The 17,558-nt window shown below is 39.8% G+C and overlaps 1 protein-coding gene across 1 annotated transcript in view; it reads left to right on the top strand.

Moving 5' to 3' along the window:
- Nucleotides 1-17,558, top strand: part of Arhgap15 (Rho GTPase activating protein 15) — a 601,354-nt gene that overhangs the window by 527,432 nt on the left and 56,364 nt on the right. Inside the window, exon 13 of the mRNA XM_005346381.2 lies at nucleotides 11,368-11,473. Within this exon, the coding sequence (XP_005346438.1) occupies nucleotides 11,368-11,473 (106 nt within the window). The remainder of the gene's footprint in view (nucleotides 1-11,367; nucleotides 11,474-17,558) is intronic.

Genomic DNA, 17,558 nt, shown 5'->3' on the forward strand with positions numbered 1-17,558 from the left:
CTGTAGCCAATGGGATGGAACCATGCTACAATGTGCTATAAGCCATTTAGAGTTGCGCATTGCATAATCAGTCCCATCAAATATGTTAAAAATGGCTATTATTGGTTATTTTCCTCAAACTCTGGCACCTGGAGTTTGAAACATTAAAGTTAAACTTTCTCGAGTGCTATTTTTTTTTTTTTTGCTATTAATTCCATTTCTCCGCTGTCTAATAGAAAGGGTTGCATCGTCCTTTTGAGTCTTGGTAATGGATGAAAAGAGTTATATGCATCCTCATTAAAAACTTCCTTGTACATCACACTTGGTGAATTCAATTTACAATATAAGGGAATGGCCATCTTTGAGATAACCATTTTTAAGGCAAGGACAACTCCAATTGCCATCGGCTTGTTTTCATCTTAGAGCACAGTCCTTGGTTGCTGTGAGTTTGGTTTTTTTTTTTTTTAAGAGAATTCTTTAAAGACACGGCACATTTCACCAAAATCATTTGCATCTTAAGTTACAACTGCCAACACCAGCTGACTTAGTTTGGTACTTTAACACTACCTAGGATAAAATTCAAGTGCACCGAAGAAGAAGATGGCTGTACTAGGTATCTCAAGAGTGGGCTGTGGGGTGTGAGTGTGTGTGTGTGTGTGTGTGTGTGTGTGTGTGTGTGTGTGTGTTCGTGTTCCTCCAAAACTTCCTTATAGATAGGCTTTTCAAGCCAGGCTGCAAATCAGCTGGGCTCTTGTAAGTGGTAAGATGGCCACAAAGTTGAGGAGACACTTTTCTGTTAGAGACAGGGGCAGCCACAACCAGAATCTGTTAAAAACAGGGGCAGCGAGTGGCCAGGGAAGGGTAGGGTTGTATAAACAAAAGGGCACAGCATAATTCGGTTGCATCAGGAATTTTTTCACAGACATTAAAACTATGGTAAACATAACAGCGGGAAGCGTGCACTGCCGCACAGTGGGAAGCTCACAGTCTGCGGAGCGGTGCCTGGCTCAGCCACTGCTAGAAGTCTCTGACTTTCATTAGCACTCAACAATTCACCCAGCTCCCCAGAAAGGGGGGAGATTCCAAGCAGCAACGCTCCTCACTAATTATTGTAAATGCTCCCAGGATGCGGGGGTGAGGGGGGCTACGATGGCAAGATGGTGGCAAATTCAAACAAAAGCACCATCCTGAAATAGAAAAGAAGGAAGGCGAGAGTGTTGGTTGCTTGCTCGTTTATTGGGAATCACTCACTCTTTCATTCGGTTGCAAAGCGATACGCTGGAGTATTAGGCCACCATTTTACAAAGAAATTTTGGAAGATTGAACCAAATTGTGGGCAGCTGCTTGTGAACAACTGAAGTACATACAGGTTGGCTTCATAAATGACTGCCTCTCCCGGGCCTCAAATTCAGCAAGCGTATCTCTCAACCTGTCTCTGAAAAAGAAACAGATCTCTTTGGAGGATATCCGCAATAATATCGGTTTGATTCCGGGACCAGGGACCAGTGTGGCAATGCAGGCAAAGTGTTGCCTGTTCCTACAAAATGATGCCCTCCAGTTAAGTTGCTATTGTTTCAGGCTTTGATATTGAAGACTGGGCTTCTTCAATGGGACAGGGCTCTACTTTTGATGACGATAAGCATTTAGAATAACTAATAAATTAAAATAATAAAATAAAAGTGACAGGTTGTTGGTTTTTTTTTTTTTTTTTTTTTTTTTTGTGGAGATGATATGTTTATTTTTGCTCGATCCAAACCTAGAATCCGGGTAGTTCATTTGTGCTCGGCAGCTGCTGTGCGGTGCGGCACACCAGCTTCCCTTCATGTGTGAATGTTTCTCCAGAACTCATTTGCAAAAGAGCCATAGCAATATTAAACACCACATCCAAACCACTTTTAAACACACAAAGAAATGGGAAAACACATCAGAACTAGACCATTGAGAAAATCCTCCTTTCAAATTTACTGCCTGCCTCACGTGCTAGCATAAAATACCCCACCAAGTCCCGTTTGTGATCCATTTGCAACAATCTTGATTTGCTTAAATTGTCACATTCTTCTCGCAGATTTCTTCCTAAATGTAAAACGGCAAAGGAGTCTCCTCCCTCTTCATTATGGAAGTGCAGAATTTCTGGCTTGTTTATTCCTAATGGAACACTTGAGAAAGAAGAAAAATATATAAATATCTCTTTCAGAAGATTAGTTGCCTCAATCTTTTTAAAAGAGAGGGTTTGTTTGCTTCTCCCCATGGTAAACAACTTGGGCTGTGCGTCGGAGTTTTCCATTGTTAGATTAATGCACCGTTCTTTGCTGAGTTAGTCCTGTGGCTCTAAAACATCAGACCGTCCATGTCTAATTTCCTCCACATTCAGTGTCCACGCATTTGACTAGGACGGTGGTAGTTTGAGACGAAATCTAAGCAGCTCCGTGAACGAAGTGTTTAGAAGAATCATCAACTCCACTCTAGCCTGCTGAGCCAGAGTCGTTCAAAGTTCCAATCGAACAAAACAAAACTCGTCTAGTCCTGTTCTTCAAGCAAAGTATTTGGGGGCAAACAATGCCATAAGTCCTTTATTTTAAGGCAAGCGTATGAAATTTTGTCTGACCTGCTAGGAAGCATTCTTTGGTAAGAGCCAAATCATAGGATGCTCTGGCCAGTAGGGGTAAGGAAAGGATCCTTTCAAATAAGCAGCTGAGCACCTGCTGGTCACTGCACACCTCAGGTACCTGTGCAGTCCTTATACATAAGGCTCCAGAAATCCCTCTGATTATAAACTGTGTCTCTACGTATTGTTACCATACAAATGCCGCCATCAAAAAATGTGTTTAAGGTCCTAATAAAAAAAGAGGAGGTCCTGTTTTTGAGAAACTATAAAGAGAGGGGGGGGGGGGAGGAAAGAAAAACCAAGCTGTGGCAAAAACCCTAGGCTCAGCAGCTTTCTGGGTGAAATGGTGGGATGTGACTATGTGATTTATAATGAGTAAAGGTATCTACAACATACAATTTTCTACCTAGCTGCAAATAATAATTCATAGTGATGTCCCTTCCAGATAAAAGACCTTTGCTATGGAGGGACCCATGTGGTAAAATGATCATGATAAATGTCAGACCAGCGCAGGTAACGGCTTTACAAACCATTAAGATTAGCTGCCTCTTTCTTCCGATGATAACAGTAACCACGCTGTGACTATACGTGGTAATAATATCTCAGTCCTGATAAATGCCGGGGCAGGCAGAGGTGTTTATCATTCCCAGCTCAGAAATGCTGACTAAAGTTGCCACGTGTTGCCTGTTTTCCCTCTTTCCCAATTGTTCAATTTGGAGGGGTGGGGGAAGCTGAATCATAAATGATTTTATAACCCATTTCTTAAAGGATTTTGCTGTTTGTTTAATTCAGAGCTGCCCTCCCTCCGGGCTGTCAGTATTGCTGTGAGTCCAGGTCAAATAAACTGACAAGGAAGCTACTGTCCCAAGAATTCTCTCATCTTCAGAGGTCTTTTGTTCAGCACAAGTGTTCTAGATAACATTTAATATGGCTTGCCTAAAAAGCATCTTTAAACTCCAAACGGACGAGAGTTTCTAGGATTGTGTTTTCTTTCTGAGATAGATTCTATTAATTTCATGTGAGACTTTAAATCCCTATAAGTTTATTCTGTCTACTGATGGAAATAACCAGGATGTAAGAAACTTGTATGAAAAACTCAAACCTGGAAGGCTTGGATTTCTAATCTCATGAAATGTACAAAGAGAACAATTAATATAAACAGCCTCTTAAGTATTTGGAATGTTGGTGGTTTACAATGAGAAGGAGCTCAAACAACTCACAATGCCAAGACGGTTTTTTAAAAAAAAAAAAATTTATAAAACCAAATATACATAAACATAATTTAAAGAAAAATTACACAGACCTGAGTTTCAAAGCAATAAACTATTTGTTTTGCTTTCTCAGCTCAGCTTCTTCCCTAAGAATGACTTAGTGTCATTGGTAAGTTACAGAAATGTGCTTGGCTGCCATGATCCTCCCAACGTGACTTTGAAAGCAGCCAATCTCTAGCAGACTTCTGCTCTTCCTGTAAAAACCACTGATGGAGGTTCAGATGCCACCTCACGCTCCAGTTCGGACAGAGGCATCGCTGTGAAAATGAAGGGAGCAAGTTTAAGGTTCAGCTTACTCAGTAAAGTGCAGGACCTGAGTTCGACATTCAACACATGAGATGAAAAACCAAGCTTGGTGGTATCCATGTCAAACACCAGTTCTGGGGAGGAGGACGGCTAGAGGAACATACCCGGGCTTCACTAACCACTCAGGTTCGTCTGAGTGGCAAGCTCCAGAGAGACCCTGCTCAAAGAAGCCAACAGTACCCTAAGAATGATACCGGATGTTGTCCTCTGGCATGCACACACATGCACACACATGCACACACACACACACACACACACACACACACACACGTCAATTTTAGGTTGATGAGTTTTAAGAAATATAATCATTCTAAAAGTAATTATTCTCTTTAAAAGTTACTGAGAGTCTTAAATGTCAGTGTTCTCCAAACTTCCTTCCCACATAAGGTCAGTCCACCAGGAGTCTCGGAATAACCAATACAATTCCAGGAAAGAAGAAAAGAGAAGATTTTTACTTACCATGAATGTATTTGAGGATACATAAAGTAGTTAATCGTGATAATCATGAAGACCTTCCAAAATGGATTTAAATAGAGTTTAATCTCATTGATTTGTGAAATTCTAAATTATTTTGAATTTTTTTTTGGCCAGGCAAACTAATACCTCAGAAGCTTTTTTTACCTCCACAATTGTCTTGAATAATTCCTTAACTAAGAAGAAAGATAAAATACAGTTGTATTTTTATATGCCTTATATTTAAATATTGGTTATGGCATATTGTGTTTTGTTGGCTCTGTGGGTCAGAAATTGACAAAGACACAGACCAGATTTGTACTAGCCGTGGACTGTACGCTTGCCCTGCTAAGTATTACTTTATTCATTTGTATGTATGCATATGTTTAGCCCACTATAAATTATTTAAAAGATAAATTTACTTAACAATTCCTGACTCTTGATTGCCGAGAATAAAGGGCAGATAAGAGATTGATCTTACGATGCCCACTAGCAAGGCTTCTAATTGCATGATGATTTTCACTTTTGTGATATCTGCGGTCCCTGAAGCACCCCATAAACCAAGAAATGTTGTATTTTATATTTGAGTAAGAGGAAGGTGTGCTTTCAACATCTACATCTACCTGGCCAGTTTGACGGGAGATAACACTAAATGGCTACCTCCTCCTGCATCAGGACCAGAAATGGCCTCTAACTGTGGTAATGAAACAGCCAGTGAGCAGCTTCTGGACTTAAGGCATCGATGGGCTTGCGACAATGCCCTCGCTAGAGTGTTCTGGATCTTAACATTGACGGATGGTAGAGAGTTCTCATTGTTTAAATTCTTGTTATAAAAACTAGCTTATTTCAGAAATGGGCAAAACCCTGATAGTTTCCAGGTGAGACGGTAACTACAAGGGGATCTACGTGATTTGTGGAAGTCAGTTGGCCAGAGCTAGTTTTCAGGGACGCCCGCTAAAGAAGGGAACAGTCTTACTCATGTCACATGGATTCTGTTCCAGTTCAACTCCTTAACACAGCTTATCAGTACTTCAAACTAAATTTGCCAGGTGTCTGAAGATGTCAAGAATGCGCCTTCCTTTTAATTAACTTGCTTTTCTGGATTCTAGAGGGGTCTACAAGGAGCACAGAAACTCACAACAGTGAGAGTTGTCAACCACAGATCAATTTCCAAGCCGTGGTAATGGCTTGGTGCTTTACTGCAATGCTGCTCCTGCTTCATGAGCTCTACTTGTGAATTTTAACCAAATAAATTTTGATAGCGGGCATGTTTTCTGATTATAGATATATCATATTCTGTGACTTGTTTCTTTTTTTAAGAAAGTTCTAAAGGATAGCACATAAGAAAAATAAAAATAAGTAAATAGGAAAATAGATGGCTTGGTACGATTTTAGACGGGATCTTGGCTAATGAGATTCCTGTCTCAGAGCTGGTAACAATCTAAGAGAGTTTGTCCAAGTGAAAATTACTCAGTGAGTACTTAGCATATATGAATGTGTGGTAAAACATTTGATTCCATAGAAAACCTGCAGCCTATTTACATTTTGCTGTCTTTTAAAGACTACGAACCTTCCAGAGAATAAGCAATTTGCCCATCACTGTAAATCAGAGGAGAAAATCTCAATCACTTTCGTCAGTCTGCGCAATGATAAACCACTTCTCTTATTTACAACATAAGTTTGACGCAGGTGAGGTTTAAACCTCACCATAAGCATCTCTTCCTAAAGTGAATGTATGTTGCTTTAAAATATTGAACAAGCAATTGTTTTAGTTTGGTGAATTTCTCATCTGCATCTAAAATTTGTCATTGAAAATGTGTTCTAAAGGATTTGTTTCACCAGTAGGTTAGCCTGAAATGAAAAGGATGTTACCTGATGATATTTATTGCTGTAAACGACAGCCTCTCAGCACGTTCTGAAATGACCACAACACAAAAAGCCTAACTCAACCAAAACTAGAGGATTGCCGTACTCTAAACACAGCCCGACATATAATGCTTTCATACAAGACATGTTAATGTTCCAGAATACACTTCAGAAGAACAGCTGTACACAGTGACCTCTTTAGCACACAGGGTTACAACTATCTTTTAAGAATTATAGACAGTCAGATAAATAAGACTTATGTGAATTATGTACTGGCAGAATCAAGACTTTTCATTCCCTGGACCTATATAATGTAACAGAATCTATTTCAAAATGTGATTTAATATGCATCTATAAATAAGTTAAGAAATATAAGACCATGGATGATAAGGCCAGAAAGTGACTGGAGGTTATCCATCCCAAGGTTCTTTACTGGGCCAAACTCTTTCCATCATCATATAACTTTATCTTATCTCTTTCCTATAAAGCATTTGATTGTAAATGTGTTTCAGTAGTAACCTTTCGTGCAGATAAATGCAAATGTTACTTTCATAAATTACATTTTTTTTAAAAAAGTGACCTAAGAACCATTAATATGGTGAACATAAAACCACATTCTTACCATAACATTGAAGTCTATTTCACATCATGAAAGATGTGACTTCTCCAAGGAGCATAGAAACGTATCTGAGAAAGCTGATTTACTGCTCTAGCTTGTTGGAGTTTGAGAAGACGGGGCTAGCAAGTCCAGAGTTGACAGAAAATTCTTTAGAGTTTCTGTTAGATGGCAAAAATGAATGCAGAAATGTCTTGCGTGCGGTTGAAGGTTCCCAGTGTAGAGACTGGAAGCCCGAGCTGGAGGTGGGGGACTAAATAAAGATAACTGGAAACATAGAGTGCATCTAAAAATCAGGGGCGCTAGAACAAAAGTAGAATTAAGTGCAGCAAAGGAGAAAACACCCCTATTTCCAAAAAAAAAAAAAAATAGTTTCTGATTCTTAACATACAGTTTTGCTAAGAGGTCTTCAAGTCTCCATAAAGAAAATGTTCCTTTACTTTCTACAGTCTTAACGATAACTAGGGAGAGTCAAACAACACCATAGTCTCAGATTTTGAGTACTTCACATGTAAGAGAAACTACATGCTAAGAAAGAAATGGCAGAAAATCCTGTCATTTGTGTGTTCATGGCATCAGCTGAAGACTGTTGACATGGTCTTAGTAAGCTGTGTATGATTCGTAGTTCATAGGAACCACTCCTGGCTTAGGGAAGGTGATCCCAGAGCCTAGCATGACACACCATAAGTCCGACTGAAAAAGTGTTATTTTAATTTTAATGTTTCCACTGTGTTTTCAGATGCTTTCCCACTTAGGCACGTTTATATTATTTACATGCCCTGAAAGGGTTATGTGGTGTTGATTTAAATGGGAAAATGTTGTTTTCTTCTAGTTCTCCAAAAAGATTTTGTTCAGACTCAGTTGTCGGAAAAAAAAGAGTTGTTCCTCATTCGTATTTCAATCCTCTTTAGCCCATTGTGCATGTTTCCCTTGGTATAACTTAGCCACAGATATCTACATAACTATTCAATTGTCTGATTCCTCAAACGTAGAAAAAGAAGGAACATTTTATAAAACGCTTTTAATGTAAAATGTTTCTTATAGACAAAAACCACCACAGTTTATAAACTTTCCTATCTATAACCACTCTCCAATTATATCAATCTCTTTGGCCATTACAAGAGCATTTAGCATGTTACCTAATGCCTGGCTAGGAGAGCAGTTGCACATGGACCAACGGACAAACAAGCGGAAGAATCAGTAGCGAGGAGTGGAGAGATGACTCAGTGGTTAGTAGTACTGCATAGGATGTGACTTCACTTTCCAGCATCCTATTAGGCAGCTCAGACAGCCTATAACTCCGGCTGGGGAGGGGGGGGCTGATGCCCTCTGCTGGACTCTACAAATACCAGCATTCACTTGTGTACATAGCCTCCCCCCCACACCACATAGCACACACACACACACACACACACACACACACACACACACACACACAAATAGTAACTACATTTTAATGGTTACTGCAAGAAGATAATTGCTATGTGCTATAAGCGGGTGAACTGAATCTCAAAAATGTTTTTATTGGAAGATGAGCATTTATAGAGTACTTAGTTCCACTATTGTTTGTGCAAAGTATGTTGAATACTATAGCCTATTCCATAAAGCTCCTCATTTGGATTCTAGTCAGAGAATAAGAAATGTGTATATGGCCACAAAGCTAATGTCCTCGTTCGGGTTACTAGTGCTGTGATAGCCAAAGAAAGCTGGGGAGGAAAGGGTTTAGTTGACTTCTGCTTCTACATCACGATTCATCATCAAAGAAAGTTAGAGCAGGAACTCAAACAGGGAGCTGCTGCAGAGGCCATGGAGGGGAGCTGCTTATTGGCTTGATCCTCCTGTCCTGATCAGCCTGCTTTCTTAAAGAACCCAGGATCACCAACGCAGGGATGGCATCACCAAAATATGGGCTGGGCCCTCTGCATCAATCACTAATTAAGAAATGCCCTACAGGCTTGCTTACAGCATAGTCTTAATGAAGGCATTTTCTCAGTCGAGGGTCCCTCCTCTCTGATGACCTCTGCTTGCTCCAAGTTGACATAAAGCTATCCAGCACAGCTATAAGAGGCTATTAAAGAATTTAAAGTAAGATCCATCCATCCTAACCCATGCTCATGGCTTTCATTCACTAATTCATTTCTTTCTCATTGAATCCATTACCTACAGGTAGAGAAGTCACTTTGCTTCAGAGAAAAATGCAGTTTGATGGGAGGGGGGATTGAAAGGCATTTGTGCAACAGAAATGCAGTAAGTCTTGCACAGGTGACTATACAAGGTTAGCTACAAGGCATAGAGCATGCCTGGACAGTTTTGCCCAGGTAACTAGACCAACTTCCCTGCCATTTTTCTGACTTTATTGTATGGGATCTCATATTCACTAGGGCTCTGAGAAGCACCTACAACAATTACATGACAGAGGGACTACTCTACAAAGAGATGTGGTAACCACTTTTTTATTCTCTTCCTTTTTCCTCTTTGTATACAAGTCGTATACTATTGGAACTCTTAAAATTAAGAATAATGGTAGTTCTGAAAGCTTTGACAATGGGAAGCGTTATTTATAGACCTTGGTGGTTTTAAGAGAGAAGAGTAGAGCTTTCAAGTAGGGTACCACTAGGAATATGGCCTTCACTCCACTTTAGCCAAATACTATCTTCAGCAGGACATTCTCTTATAATGCCTTATAAAATGTTTCTTTCGCAACATCGCATAAGAAAATGGCCAGCTTCTGAATTGACTCTTCCTTAGCCTACTGTATAAAATCCATGTATCTATTAGCAAGAGATTAAGTATTAGGGTTTTGGAAGGACATCTTTATAGGAAGAATTTGCCTTGGTATCAATGACCCATCTGCAAAGGGTTCATTTTTATATGTCAAAGAAACCCAGGTCTTGCTGCTCCACAGAGCTATTCCTTCTAACACATGTTCCATGTTCAGAGCCTTGGTTCTCAAGCTCAGCTCGCAGTGAAGACTTCCTTCCATCTGCATTCTCAACTTTTCAGAACTCCCACATGACTTTGGCTCTGACTAGCCAGACTTGGTCATATGGCCACCCCAGCTACTGAGGAGGTTGGGAAAGGGACCAGTTGACCAGACAGACATGTTACCTTCCTGTGCACATTGATATTATCATGCTAAGGAAGAAGAAAATGGATACTGTGTGGGTGTCCATATCATGTACTACTTTCCCATACATCTTGAGTCCAGAAAAGAAGTCTTTGGAGTTCTGAGGATCATGTGCTGGACGTGAGAGAGAGTTTATGAGCCAAGAAGACACCCAGTTCTGTGGGAAAGAAGTGCTAAAGAAGTGTAGATATTTACACCTCTACCCTTGAAGGCCTTGGCTACAGCAATACTTTTACCAAGCAGAGAGATTCATTTTCCATGTACCACCTCTCTCTGGCAGGAGCAGCATGAGGGAAGCAATCAATGGGGTGCACACTTTTGAACAACTACCTCCTGACTTTTGAGAGATTTGTAATGTTCTTGTTTTATCAGCAAAAACAAAATGTATGAGGTTAAAAAACTCACAGAAAATATTAAAAATATATTTTCTGCTCCTTCAAACATATCCCCCACAAGATCAAAACCACAGTGGAATATTTAGAATAATTACAGCATATTTATAATTAAGTCACATTGTGGGTCCTTATGCCAACCTGTGACTTCAGAAACATGAACTCGCTATCTTCCAATCTTGAAGGTTAGACATCTGCTGTCAGCCTCACCAAACATAACTCTAGATATCAACAGGTCTGTTTCCTCCCCAGGTTCTGTATCTTTGTCTTTTCCAGCAAAGGCAGCTTCTTCTGCATCAGATACCCCTTCTGTGTTCTCACTGCCCTATTACCTTCTCTCTAATTCTCATCCACTCGACCGCCTGTGATATGGAGCTGAGAGGTCACATTCCAGAAAGGTCTCCCTGTGTCAATTCCTAACCAGATTGCACCTTTAAAGACTCTCTTGCCAAGGATTAGAGGCCATGAATGTCTTGGAATGCATTATTCACCCCATGCTTTGCAAATAAAAGTGTAAAAAAGTAATTCCATATCTAATCTCAACAGAAAGATTGTACCAAAGTCACCCTGTTACTGTTTTTGGTGTGCTTATAGTCTAATTTTTCATCAAATCGAGAATCTCACTACAAGAAGGTTGGGAGCTAATGATCAGTACTGTTGCTAGGTCATAGTCTAAAAATCTCATCAGAAACCCTTTCATATACCTGTGGAATCTCTGTCTTTCCTAATGTTTCTTTTCAATTTTGTTTCAGAAAAACAAGACCATACTGCAAAAATTGAAGCTATAAAGTCTCTGGTAAAAGATCTCCCTCCACCAAATCATGACACCATGAAAATCCTCTTTGGACATCTGACGAAGTAAGTTATGCAAGTTTTTGAGTATGTTGTATTATAGTTGGTACTGACATGGAGAACATTTGACCTTGTATCTCTAAGACAAAGGTTCCCCCAATGCGTCCATCAGAGATCTCGCCTCTACCTGACCTCAGTCTGACTGAGGAACCTGAAAACATACTCAAGATAGGAAGAGAAACCTGAAAAGGGAACTTCTGAAGGCTTCTATTTTTCCTGTATTTTTTAAGCATGAAACTGTTTGCTGACCGACTGTTAGAAACATTGCCAGGGCCCGTGATGGTTCATGTTGACTTTTGCTATTGAAAATCATGGGCAAAACATGAAACGATTCAGACATTGGAATACAGCTCCACCATGTGCCAAATCCAATGACCAAACTTTCATGACTCACGCTCTCTGCATTCCACTTAGTCAAGGCGCGAGTCAGGTAGTCAAGCTAGAGAGGAGTGGTCCAGGAAAAGGGAGGCAAATAGAAAGATCCAGAGGCCCAAATGTTCTTGATACCCATGAAAAGCAGAAAGCAGAGAGGAAAGGCCAGCACAATGTGAGTAAGAAAGACTTGAAAGCAGAAGTCTCACATTTCCATGTTAAATAAGAGGAGCCACTGAAGAGGCTCAGCTGAGGGAGTACAAGGTTTCTCTGACTGCCAAGCAGAGAATAGAGAACAATTATGGAAGCAGGAGTGCCACTAACTACGATCTCTTGTATCCTAGTTTGAAGATAGAGGCGATGTGAAGTGTTGTGATAGGAGCGGCGGGGCTGCGTGCCCGGTACCCGGCCGCCCGCATGGCTAGCTTTACCTTATGCCCCGAAATAATTACACGGAAACTGTATTCTTTTAAACACTGCTTGGCCCATTTCTATCTAGCCTCTTCTAGGCTAACTCTCTCGCCTGGACTAGCCCATTTCTAATAATCTGCTGTAGCCCACGAGGTGGCTTACCAGAGAAGATCTTAACCTGCGTCTGTCTGGAGTGGGAGAATCATGGCGACTCTCTAACTCAGCTTCTTTCTCCCAGCATTCTGTTCTGTTTTCTCCGCCTACCTAAGGATTGGCCTATCAAATGGGTCTAGGCAGTTTCTTTATTAATAAGAAATCATTCCCACATCAGTGAAGAAGATCTTAGAGCTGTGGTTCTCAACCCATGGATTGCGAACCTTTAGAGGTCAAAAAACTTTTCATGGGGGTCGTCTAAGGCCATCAGAAAACATAGATATTTATGTTATGATTCATAACAGTAGCAAAATTACAGTTATGATGTAGCAGCGAAAATAATTTTATGATTGGGTGCTGTCGCCACAACATGAGGCACTGTATCAAAGGGTTGCAGCATTAGGAAGACTGAGAACCACTGCGTTAGAGAGAAATGAGTCAAGAAATCTTACAAGTGGATCAAGTTGGGCATGCTGTTGTTTGTGGCATAGTGGTAGAAAGGAAAGAGAGACCATGGGTGCCCCTTTGGGTTTCTGCTCAGGCAAGCTGAGAAATGATAGTGCCATACGGACTGATGGGCAAACCTGGTGGAGGAATGGGAAGAGCAGGCTTGAAAGCTCTGTTTGGGCCATGCTACATCTGAAATAACAGCTCTTGCTTTCTGTTGATATTCAGTAAGGCACAGTGCGATACACTTGGTGACGTCTGAGCTCTCTACATGAGTAGCATCAGCGCACTGCTCACTGAGCAGTGAACCAAAACTGCAGTTGTGCTTTGTGAGATTAAAGTTGCCTAATCTCCTGAATAATGCCTGAAAACTATTCAACTCGTTCATTCAATCATTTTTAATTGTGAACGCAATACATGCAACTGCATGCAAAATCTGTAAGCAGCAGTGATGAATATACATTAAAAAGTGACATTCATCCCCATCCCCCCCCACCCCAGTTACTCTTAGCTTGCTGAGCAGAAGTAGCTAACATTCATTCATGTATCCTGTTAGACCTCTTTCTAAGCACATGCAAACGTATGTGCGTATGTTGCTTCTGGTGCTTTCATAGAGCCCTGCATACATTATTCTTCAACTATTTACAACCCATGTGCTGTCTTCTACTTCATTAAGCAGACCTGTCTTATCACTCTAAGGATAACGCTCCAAGGTTTTACTACGTCATAGCCTGCTAAAGTAGTACTTGCCTTAGAGAACATATAAGAACCTAATGCATCGTCTGAGTTATTCTCTCAACGTTCTGAGCATCTTTCATAGATAGGATGCAGGATAAAATAGGAAAAGATCTGGGCTCTTAAATGAATAGAAAAAGGAAACTTAGAGCCAAATCATTGGTCTATACATTGTCTCAGGTATGGTCTCAGACATCTATAGCTAGATTAAATAATATACAAAATCTTATAGTTATGAGAGTTAAATAAGAAGATGTGTAAAATGTCAGACACAAGACTAAGAATTCCTGAGATGTTATTATTTTCCTCTCAAAATTTTTATCTAGCATGGAAGGAGTATTCAAGTTTCAGTTAAAAGCTAGAGTTCCTAGTAATTCTAGATGGACAAAGTCATAAGACAAATCAAAATTACACTATTTAGTACAAAGATAAATTCAGTCTTAGTGTTCTTGAAAAATAGCCATTACTTAGTCTCAGATAATTTTGACTGAAAGGAAAAATAAGAATAAGACGAATAGTAGAATTTTAAAAAAATAAAATAAACAAAGAATTGGCTGTAAAACTTTCCTCCGAAACACACAGAATCTGTGTGCTGAGGCGTGCAGAGATGCAGTTCCTATATAAGCATGCTTCTGACATCTAAATGGATTTTCTAACTTAGTTAGACCTTTTGTTTAGCTCAGTAAAGCTGGAAATAGATATTTTAAACTAAGATTTTGAGATCAGACTATTCTGTTACCTCAAAGCATTCACATCTTGAGATTTATCTTTATGGGGTAGGAAAATGTGTTATTTATCATCCACCAACCTTTCTTGGGTGGTGTGGCCATATTCCATCCAGTACCAAGTTATAAACTGACTTTAATTATGCATAAATGTGTGTACACAATTATATCTTGCTAAGCATTTTTCTAAGTTTTTGATAAACAGCCAGTTGTGGTATGTCATCAAAGTCTGAGAAGACTAAATAGGAAGACTGTTTAACCTACGTTTAAATATGTTCGTGTTTGAAAGAATCATTAGGATGTTTTCTTTATTCTTGATGCATTTGGTAGTCCTTCAGCGAATATACCATCCATACTTGTGTGTAGCGTTTAATACAAAATATGTGTGTGTCTACTAAAGTTTGTTTAGTGAAGGGGAGGGAGCATTATAATGTGCCAAAATTCCACTTGACCTCTATACTCTACAGTCAACGGAGCAGAACTCTGTTTTCAGAGCTGTGAATTAAACACTGCCCTCAAAGCAGAAAAGCTACCAACTGGGAAAACTTGCTACAGCACAGCTGGACTAGAAAGTGGAGGGAAATCTTCCCATAAAAGCCAGAACTTTTACAGGGTTGTGATTATACTAAGCATAATGTTATTTAATGACTGCATAGGCTCAGTAGTATCAGGGTCCAAAGTCCTCATTCGTAGTTGAACTCAAGGTCAGATTCTATGCTCTGACTACCCTACTCTAATTGAACTCAAGATCAAATCCTATTCTCTCTCTGCTCTTGCAAAATAAAGGAAAGAATGTCTTCCTAAATTGTACCAGAAACAGTTTTCACAATTATTCAGCATTGCAATTTCAGGGTTATTTTCCCCATAGAGAACTGCATATTTCTAGGATACTGAAATGAGAGAGATAAAATGATGCGGACGCTTTATCTAAAGACCTTAAGTTTAGGGCCAGTTCCTACTGTCAGAGCCAGAGACTGAAAATTCAGAATGAACAGTGATCTGAAAACACTATCAGTCAGAAAATGCATGAGTGGCCACTTTCATGAGTTGACATTATAGTGCTGGGACCAGGAAGGTCCTATGATACCTTCTGAATGACCACGTGAGAACCAAGTGCTCTCTCTGTAAAATATGTCATCGGTGACTAAAGCTGAAGCTAACAGGGGCAAACGTTGTAGGAAAACGGCCTGTTTCTTAGTGAGTAGCAGTTAGGGTGTGAGCCAATTAAAGGAAGGGAGAAACAGAGAGTCAGGAAGGTATATGCCGCGCACAGTTGCACCGTGATCCTCCTGTAGCAGAGTCAGCTCGCGCCGGCATGTCTGATGGCAGAGAGAGCAGGAAAGAGGCTCTCAGAGACCTGTGGTAGCGTAGTTAGACTTGAGCACCGGGAAGAATTCATCCAAATCTTAAGGGAACAAAGAAAATGAGCTTCAGAGTCGGGCAAAATTCAAATATTTAGCCAGATTTATTTTGTGGCTTGCATTTAGGAAATCAAAAGTAATCTCCAATTTTTTTTTTTTTGGTCGGGGGGAGGTGGGACAGAAGAACATTTAATTCTCACTTAGGTACACATTATTCAGGAAAAGTAAAAATCTTTCAGAAATGGGTATTTTTAACAATAAATTTCAGTACTGGAGGATCCTACCTAAGACCCTAGGTTCAATCTCCAGCCGAATAAATAAATAAATAAATAAATAAATAAATAAATAAATAAGTAAATAAATAAATAAATGCAATTAAATCATGGAGTATCAAAAAAAGGGGAAAGTTTCATTGGTAACTAAAGTCCCATAACACCCACAAGCTAAACACTACAGTCAGAGGAAGTTAAGATTAAAAAGCAGAATGGATTGTGCTATATTGCAGATTGGCCTTTAGCTCACTTTAATAGCTCACTGAGGGTGATCAACAAATGGATCATTACTTTTGCCTTGGCCTCCTGAATACTATGACCAATAATCATATGCCACCACATCCAGCTGCTAGATGTATGTTTTTGTTTTGAGGCAGGATCTCACTATGCGTTCATAGGCTTACCTGGCTAGAACTCAGATACACTATAACTGCCTTCTGAGTACTGGGATTAAAAGCATGCAAGGCCACGACACCCGGAAAACAATTCATTTGCTGTGTTTTTTTTTAACCTTATTTAGCGTGTAACTATAAGCACCTGTGTGCCATAGTGCACACATGAAAGCTGGAGGACAATTTGTGTTTCTCCATTTCTATGTGCTCAGAGGAGCAAAAGCAGTTTGTCATTGCCTTTACATGCGGAACCACCTCAGCACCCTAGGTGAGATGTTCTTAATGTTAGTGAATTCCATACTACCTCTGAGCATGGTGATGACATCAGAAATAAGAGGTAGTGGGACAGAAGTAACTTCCTATGGATGTGTCACTTTGGGCATAATAGCCTGTCAAACATTCATTCTTGTTTGCTGATAAACTTCCTTTGAGAAACAAACCCTCTCCATAATCATCAGGCTGTCGCAAGCTTAACCACAACCTTACACCAAGGGTCATAATGATTCTATACATTCGTCAACAGCCATAATTCATGTCTGGTGTCACATGGGTTGGGCTAAACCAAGTGAGTCAAATTTGAGTAAGGTGCCTCTTGCTTTAGTCACTGCACTCTTGTCTCTCTAGACTTATAGTTTGTAGAATGGAGACACAGAATGAATTCATATACGATGAGAAGAGGCTGAATGAGAATAAAGCTAAAAGAAAGAACAGAGACCAAGACCAGATGACATCTATTGATCAGTTGGATCCAGCATGGATTTCCCATGAATGTTTAGCTGCATGAGTTAACAAATTCTACAGCCTACTTACTAAAGCTCATTTAGGTTGGTTTTCCTACTCATAAGTGAAAGGATATTGATAAGAAGAGGTCACCATTTCAGTGTACAAAATTAGTTACTAGTCAGCTAGTTATGAAAGAAGAAATGTAGGCCTTACATCTGATCAAAGTTTCTATTCTTGTTCTGATACAGTATGTCCAATATTGGTCAAGAAATTATCTCTTGAACTTTAGTTTTCTCCATTATGAAAAGGAATAATAACTATAACCATAAGCTTTGATGGGGAAGTCTATGAGTAAAGAATCTATCTATGGCTCTATGTAGTATGTTTCAAAATAATTACAAAGTTATAATTTAGATATTTTGAAGTTGTTTAAAACAAGAAAGGGGCCGGGCGATGGTGGCGCACGCCTTAATCCCAGCACTTGGGAGGCAGAGGCAGGC

Source organism: Microtus ochrogaster, chromosome 4, assembly GCF_000317375.1.
Source record: "Microtus ochrogaster isolate Prairie Vole_2 chromosome 4, MicOch1.0, whole genome shotgun sequence".
Classification (NCBI taxonomy): Eukaryota; Metazoa; Chordata; class Mammalia; order Rodentia; family Cricetidae; genus Microtus; species Microtus ochrogaster.